This window comes from Austrofundulus limnaeus, unplaced genomic scaffold (genome assembly GCF_001266775.1).
Source record: "Austrofundulus limnaeus strain Quisiro unplaced genomic scaffold, Austrofundulus_limnaeus-1.0 Scaffold14, whole genome shotgun sequence".
Classification (NCBI taxonomy): Eukaryota; Metazoa; Chordata; class Actinopteri; order Cyprinodontiformes; family Rivulidae; genus Austrofundulus; species Austrofundulus limnaeus.
The window spans coordinates 604,747-613,344 of record NW_013952416.1 but is presented as its reverse complement, the minus strand read 5'-3'; the positions used below and the strand labels follow the sequence as shown (position 1 = coordinate 613,344).

Below are 8,598 nucleotides of genomic sequence, written 5' to 3'. Positions count from 1 at the left end.
TAAACCCAACCCCCAACCCACCAATGGCATTTAAACCAAATGGGGACTCGACTTTTGTCCCCCAAATGCACCAGTTGTCCCCAAGCATTTTGTCTTAAAATTGCCCCCAAATGTCACCAGAAACAACACCCCCCACCCACACACACACACTGCCTGTGAACTGAGCATGGTTCAGTGTATGAAAAAACTTTTTCTATACTTTCTTGATTAAAAATTTATGTAAAACATCAGAGTGACTTTGCTTTGTTTTTAAAAGCATAAACTGAAAGAAGTCTTAAATATTTTATTCTCGMGTCCTCACAAAGACCAAGAAAAGRGACCATGTAACTCCAGTTCTTAAATCTTTACACTGGCCCCCCATCTGTCAAAGAACTGATTTCAAATTACTGCTATTGGTTTATAAAGCACTGAATAGGGCCAAAATACATTACTGATCTTCTGCTMTGCTATAAACCACCCAGAACCCTCAGGTGGTCAGGGACAGGCCTGCTCTCTGTTCCCAGGGTCAGAACCAAACATGGAGAGGCAGCCTTCAGTTTTTATGCTCCTCAGATTTGGAATAAACTTCCTGAAGACTGCAGGTCGGCTGAACATCTCAGCACTTTTAAATCAAAGTTGAACACAATTCTGTTTGCAGCTGCCTTTCCTTATATCAGACAACTGCAGATTTTCTGCACTGCTGCTTTTATCTGTTATTTTATCTGTTATTTTTTTAATGTATTTTATTTGTTTTATTTTTATATGTTTTATTCACTATGCTGATACCTTGCTTTTAATGTTTTATGCAAAGCACTTTGAGTTGTCTTGTACATGAAATGTGCTAAATGAATAAACTTACCTTACCTCACCTTTTATTAGAATTTAAGAGAAAAAAATTATAAAAGAAATAATTAAAAAAGTATTTCCTGAGCTGAAGAGTTTGACTCAACATGAAACCAGTATAGATGTTCTCAACATATTTTTTATAGATATGTCTAAAAAGTGCAATAACACCCTTGTTCAGCAAACTGACTTTCAGGTTTATGTCACACAAAAAACAAGTGACAATTAAAGCCTGGTTATAATTAGTTCACACTGACCAACAGCTGCCTGATAAAAGCAGCAGAAAAACAGTTTAAAACTATTAGTTTGTTATTTTTTCTCTCTTTTCATCTGAGGCGGTCACTGACTGACTTAAATACAAGTCTGCAGGATAAAACTATGCCACATAAAACCTGAAAGTGGTTTTAAATCATTAACTCTGAAAGTAAGAATACACAGAAGCACTTTCCTCCAGGTACTCTGGTTTCCACGGACCAAAAGCATGCGTGCTATTAAATACATAATCTGTAGGTGTGTGTGAGAACATGAATGGTTGTTGGTCTCTGTGTGTCCCTGTGATGGTATACTCTGCCTTTTGCTTAATAATTGTTAACCAGCTTCTTCTTGACTCTGTAAAGAAGACAACAGATGAACTGATGGATTCAATTAGCTATCTTACAATAGTTTCCCTCAGAACTTTTCTATAACTCAGCTTAAAGRACAAGAAGTATTCAGGAAAAAAATTAAACAAATAATAAACACACTGATCATCTTTGGGTTTGGACGAGTTAAACAGGACTTTGTCTTTTGGACAASCAGGCTCAGTTTAATTAAATGTTTGATCTTTGAATGTTTTTGTCTGCATGAAAGAATCTGTGCCACACAGCCCTGTGCAAAAGTTATTTCTTTTAAACATTTTCTTGTTCTGTAATTCTTCAGACATTGTGAAGGTTCCGCAAAAGTTTTCTTTAGATTTCGACAGATTTTGAATTAAGTTTGAACAGTTTTAGCAAAAAAGTTTTTTTTTTGTTGTTATTGTGCCACTTAATTTTGACCTATGGATCATTCAGACTTGAAAATGCTCCTCATCTCCAGAAACATCCAGTGTTGTATTGACACAACACAAAATAGGGTTTTAGCACCAATGAAGTGGAGCTAAAAGTGGAGGTATTAATGGAAAACTTGTCATGTCAGCTCTTCTTCAAGGCTTTGTGTCATGGTTAGTCATTTTATGCCTTGGTTTTTCCTAGTGTTTCTATGTTCCCCTGTGTGTCTCTGCTCAGCTGCCCCACATCACACTGCTGATTACCCTTGTGTTTCTCCCCAGGTGTTTTCTGTTCCCTCATTAGTTTTCTGTGTATTTAAGCTCAGTCTTGTCTCTGTCCTGTCCTGTCTCTTGTTCTTTGTCTACCTCTGAGTCAAGTGAGTTTTTGCTGTATCATCAGCCTCTTTGAGTTTTCATTAAAGGCCTCGTGCTTTTTTGATTTTTGAAACCTGCCTGTGCCCTGGTTATTTTGTCAGTCCTGACACTTTGTTGGATGTTCTTGTTTCTTGAAAGCACGACTCTCAGATTCTATCAGCTGCAGATGCTTCCCTGGTGAAAAAATATTATACTAAGTATACTAAATCTAAGTATACTTCAGTATACTTGAAGCCATACTAATCATCAGCATACTTAAAGAGTGCTATTTTGGAACAACTAATTTAATACTAAATATACTTTAGTTGTATTTAAGTTGCACAAAAGCACAATTTTAAGTGTATTAAGTATACTTTTAAATACTAAAATGGAACAACTTCAAATATACTTAGTACACTTTAGTGTATATTTTTGTCTATACAAGTGTACTAAGTATTTTTGAAGTTGTTTCATTTTAGTATTTAAAAGTATACTTAATTCACTTAAAATTGCGCTTTTGTGCAACTTAAATACAACTAAAGTATATTTAGTATTAAATTAGTTGTTCCAAAATAGCACTCTTTAAGTACAGTATACTGATGATCAGTGTGGCTTCAAGTATTCTAAAGTATACTTAGATTTAGTATTCTTTAGCATAATATTTTTTAACCTGGGTTGTTTTAAGCACAGAACATGATGTCAAGTCCTGGTAAAAGCAAAGAACAGAAAATGAGTAAAGGTCCAGGAACACTCAAAGTCCAAAGAAAAACTTTTGAAAGACCATCAGACGGTTTAGAGAATTGATTGAGATTTCTTTGAAACATATGGTAAAGTTTTGTCTGTTGTGTAAAACACCAACCTGAATACATTGACCCACATTCAAAATACATGGGAGGAGGAGGAAATACAGAATGAAATGGATAAAGCAAGCTAAACAATGGGGCCAGCCTCAAACTGGAGCACCCAGAGCTTCACTGAAGAACTCAGTTGGAAGGTAATTAAAAGAAGAGTGGTTATCCATCGCTCCTGATTAATGCACTTTGAATTAACCACTTTCAGGGGGAGAGCAACAGGGAGGAGGAGCAGGAGAGAAAATCCATGCAGACTTTAAAATAATCTCTCTCTGTCAGGTTGGTCCAAACGGGGAGGGTCAGCTCATTACGTCCCCCACAGGAGATGAATGCGTCAGTCAGGCGTTGAGGAGAGCGGGGCTGGGCCGCTGTGTTTGACAGACCGATCCACACAAGAAGTGTGTGTTTGTGTGTGTGTGTGTGTGTGTGTGTGAGTGTGTATGTGAGAAGGTTGGCACACAATGAACAGCAAAGCAAAAAATACTTAGTGACATGTTGTATTTCTGCCCAGGAGCAGGTGTGGAGAAGGAGGCAGCACGCTGGGCTATAAGGCAGGGTTCACACACTAATGTCTGGAGTCAACAATCACTGAGGTTTTACCTGGACCACATGTGGGGCSACAGTCCCATCCAGCCAGCAGAAAAAAAAACATACCAGTCTTTACAAAATGTCTGCCCRATCAGTTGCATCAAAGAAAAGATGTCATTTTCATTGAAAATTAACTGATTCATCATATTTTTCATATCATTATAAAACATGTAAAACACAAACATACTGTTCTAACATTTACCACCAGGTGGTGTTATAGACTAACGTTGCTGGGACAGAGGCTGCTGCCTCTTTCTTTATTTTTGTTTTAAGTTAGAGACAGTCAATGTTATCTTAATTAAATTTGTTTGAACAGAACTTATTTTTTGCCTAATACATTTTTTTCCAGAAAACCATACTTTGTGACATGTATTGCTAAGAATACAGTTCATTCTCATTTCTGTCATGATGACAATAAGAAAAAACTCAATTAGGATTCATGCTGGAGCTGAGTTATCTTCACACAGTATTCATAAATTTTGTCAGAAAATGTGAGTCAAAACAATATACATCTTTTTTAAACAGCCATGAGAAGATTAAATTAAATTTASTTCTGTTTTTCTTATTTAAAGCTACCATCAGTTCTCAAAGTATATCAAGGAACTAAAATAAAAATAATAAATAAACCAATAAAAAATAAAAATATAAAAACTGCATGCTGTCTGATTTGTTCCAGAACAGATCGAGATGAAAATTCAATTACAAATAGTCTATTTTTAGTTTTTGTTTTTTTTTTTTTTGGCTTGAGGGGCTGGACACTGTAGAACCAGAACCAAGTCATTTTCCTGGACCAGTCACAGAATTATTGGCCCAGAATGGACAGAAATAAAACCATTTAAGAAAACATTGTTTTATGTTGGCTGTCACTACAACCCATGTTGCTTTCTCCCTATTTTCAGGGGAAGACAGTTAAAAAAATCTGTATGATTTTAGGACTTGTTTTACTGCAAAGCAAGGCTGTTCAAGTGCTGGCCCATGGGCCACATCCGGCCCGTGAGTAGCATCTTTCAGGCCAGCCATTTTTTTCACTCAATTTAGTAGAAATGTTGATTTTGTAATTTTTTTGACTCAACACATCAAAATAAACACATTAAAAAAGTCAAATATAATATTACTCATTCATATTAGTGTTTCCCCTACCATTTCCTGGCAACGCCCCCACACACGATATGTTGTCTGGTCCCTAAGCTGTTGGGTTTGAGTAACTGTGGCTCCTTACACAATTTAGTTAAATAGCCCTGCTGTAAAGAAAGACTTAAAAATTGATTATTTTTTTGTGATTTTAATATTTATCAATCAGTCTTGCATTCTTCCTGTATCTCTACACTGTGACTCTGATTGTTGTCAATGTGTTCATTCACACTTTTCAGAGTTTCAGCAGTTGTAAAGAGATTAAACTTTGCAAATAGACAAAAATATATTCATTTTCCAATTCATTATTATTCAGAGCATTACAATGAGCCTGTGGTGAATCAGGGTCTTCATTCTGATGAAATGAACTGAAACAATTATAATATATCCACTCACACAGTGTGTAACATTTCGCTGACATTTCCCTGCTTCCTTCGTGTCATTCACATTAACAAAACAAACTTAAACTGTGAGTTTCTGGTTAATAGATTCAGACATCAAAGACTCTGTGGGAGAATTAATTATAATCAGTGACCAGTGGCTTTTAAATGAAAGTAATACACCTTGAATAGGTCATCAACATGGTGACGACAAACTGAGACTCTGTTTGAGGAAATGTTATTCATTACATTCATTACTGCTTTTTTTTCTTTCGGTTTGTGTGGCCTCACAGACCTTCATCAGTGGGAGAAAATGTCAGCTATCATTAACTCAGAATAATTATGCGCACCAAGTCTCATTTTCATTTTACATGAATGCGAGTGCTGTTTTATGGGAYGTGTGTATGAGCAGCGACAGGGTGATCATCCTCTCTTAGTGTTACGTCAGAGTTTAACCTTTCCAAACAGCAGCACAGACACCCAAAATTAGTCTCATCTAAGTGAATTTCACCATGTTGCAACAAACTAAATTACATCACAGACTCACACTTAGGAGGACTTCCTCACTTCCTGTTTTTCCACATCTGGTTTAGACCTTTTAGTCCTTCAGACTAGGAGGAAAGATTTCCACAGTTTGTAAGAAAATGCATGAAAAACAGATGCACATATTCTCATCTTATTCAGTAAAATAAACATTTAAAAAGCAGCAGAAATAAAACTGCTTCTCAACTCTACTTTATTCGTTTATCACTTTTCAAACAAAGAGATAACTCAAAAAGTGCTAAGCAATGCTAATAGATAAAAAAGAAGGATGAGAGAACTAAACTAACAAAACAGAAAACACAAAACACAAAACTAAAGGTGAAATAAATGCAACAGAACAACAAAAGCAGTCGTTTAGTTTAGTTTATTCAGTTTATTTCATTCATAAAAACAAAACAATCTAAATCAGGTAAAATTAAAATAAAAAGTAAATCATGCAATGAATGAAAAGGTGCAAAGTAAAAAAAAGACTTATTTTGACACTTATTTAAAAAAATCAACTTCAGCAAACAAAATCAAGCTTCAATAATCCCCATATTTACAAAAAACATGGACTTGTGACTGTGATGGACTTGTCCAGGGTGTACCCCGCCCCTCGCACTTTTACTGCTGAATATGGACAGCAGTGACCCCCGTGACCCTGAAAGGAAGAAACGGGTATAGATAATGGATGGATGGATAGATGCCACAAATGGTCTATTATCCCAATAATTTATACTTAATCATCTTTTTAAACATAAATATTGTTTTATAGGTTTTTATAATAGCAAGACTATTCCACAAACTTATTCATTGCCTCTTCAGACTAGTTAGAAATTGACAGCAGAATAAAATCTAATGTATAACTATTAACTAACTAATAAAGCACATTACAATATGTAATACAGGTTATTAGTTACAATAAATGTGAAAAGTAGTACTTAAGAATAATCCTTGTCCAATTTATACAGTGCATTTCTAACTTAGTTTTGAAGGCGGTATGGAGGGAGCTGAGAGGAGAGGAGTCTGAAAASTAAAGATGTTTTCTCTCTTTCTGGTTTAGAGATTCTTGGAACAAGGTGGAAAGCTGCATGCTGGGAGGAAACCAGTTGTAGGGGACAATTTTTTGCTTTTAATAAGGTGGAACCATCTTCCATGGTTTAATGCAGATGATTCTGCAAATATCTCTAAAACAGAAGAAATATTGTCTTGTTTAGGAAAATAAGTCAGCACTCCAGCATTTTGTAAATAAAATGTAAGACTTACGGAGGTTTTTGGACACCTCCCCTTCTAAAAACTCACAATTTTAAACTGGTGTGCCTTTATGAAACCGATCATTTGGTTTCAGTAAATCATACAACCTAAATGTATTTTTTCCCATCATGGAGGTTTGTTAACAAAAAGTCACAGTTCAGTTAAATATCTCGTCTGTCCTGCTCAGGCAGTAACTGTGGCTTTAGGTAACTGACAGATGATTATCACTGTTTTAAGTTTATAATAAATACATTTTATCTGAACACTGAAACTAACAGAGAACAACTTTTCTGTAGGGTGTTGAAGGTTTACTGTTGAGTTAACTGTTCGGTTTTCTTAATTTTTCTTTCGTTATAAGCATTTAGATTTACTCTAGTTTAAAATTTTTTAGCTTTTAAACATTCACACATATCCATTCTTTCAGCTCCAGCTCACCTGTCCATCAGTAATTAACGCATCTGTTGTCGCTCTCACTAATCACCCCTGCCTGTGTAGAAATGTTTTTTTTTCTCTTTTTCTTTGCCTTCTTGTTGGTTTTTATTAACCCTAACCTATTTTCTGCTTGCATCTTGAGTTTTCATGAAAGTGTCTCCTTTATGTCTGTGTTTGGGTCCAGAAGCCCACCAGTATTGAACTCAAGGTTTTTATTTAGGTTATTTCATCGGTTATGATAAAAATAAATTTGTTAACTTTGTGCTGTAGCTCACATTATGCCTAAAAGTGTACATTTGTTGTGCAGTATTATAATAATCACCCAAGTGGCTGAAATAAATGACGTTTTTTTGTGCAGCAGTTTTAATGAGCCTACATTTCTATTAATAAAATCATCTGTCCTTGTTTGCTTCCACACTGCCGAGCATGTGTAAATGCTTTAATATGGATTTAAATATCAGCTTTTACTCAGAGATTATTAAAAATAACTCCACGTCTGCTCAGTGACTGCTGATGGCCTGCCTGTGTGTGTTTGAGCTGCTATAAAAGCAGCCGGCTCTCAGTGAGGGCTGTTATTTTCCTCCCTGCATCTGTGGAGAGACGCACCTCAGTATGTCAGTGGTTCTGCGTGCACAGCTCCTCCTCTGTCTCGTCTCTCTGTCAGCGAGGACCGGGCTCACCCGATACATCGAGGTAAGTTTTTACATCTAATAAATGAAAGACAAAAAGACAAAAAAAAGTGGGATTATTGCTGAATTCATGCAGGCAACGTGCAGGGTGTAACAGTTGTGTTTCTGATTTATTCAGGAAAACGATGCTGCAGATGGATTGTATTCTCTGTTCACTTCGGCCCAGAAAAGAGATTCAGAGGATTTTATTTTCCGTCGACCTCTCAGTAAGACTTTGTTGCAACAACGTTGTTATTCTGCAGTTGACAGTCACGCTCTGTGCCTTCTCTGAGAGCAACAAAAGCCAGCGATCAGTTTCATGATTGTTACATTTTCTAACATTCCTGAAAGAAATTATGACAAAACTCATTCTTATACACAATCATGACTGACGCTTTCATTACACAACATCAATTTTAAAGTTTAGACTGAGTTGCATGCTTTATTTCAATAAAAAGTTACTATTACAAGTAGACATATTTATACTTTTATATATTTTGAGCAATGTTTTTGTCACTTTGCAAAATTGTAGTGTCTCCTTTCTGCTTCAGAAACAAGAGAAAGTCATATAT

The 8,598-nt window shown here is 35.7% G+C and overlaps 1 protein-coding gene across 1 annotated transcript in view; it reads left to right on the top strand.

The window, feature by feature from the left end:
* Positions 1-7,947: 7,947 nt before the first annotated feature.
* The window catches only part of LOC106513622 (corticotropin-releasing factor-binding protein), a gene marked incomplete in the record, with an annotated part of 6,904 nt that continues 6,253 nt past the window's right edge, over positions 7,948-8,598 (top strand). The window contains 1 exon segment of the mRNA XM_014002548.1: positions 7,948-8,051. Coding sequence (XP_013858002.1) covers positions 7,971-8,051 — 81 coding nt within the window.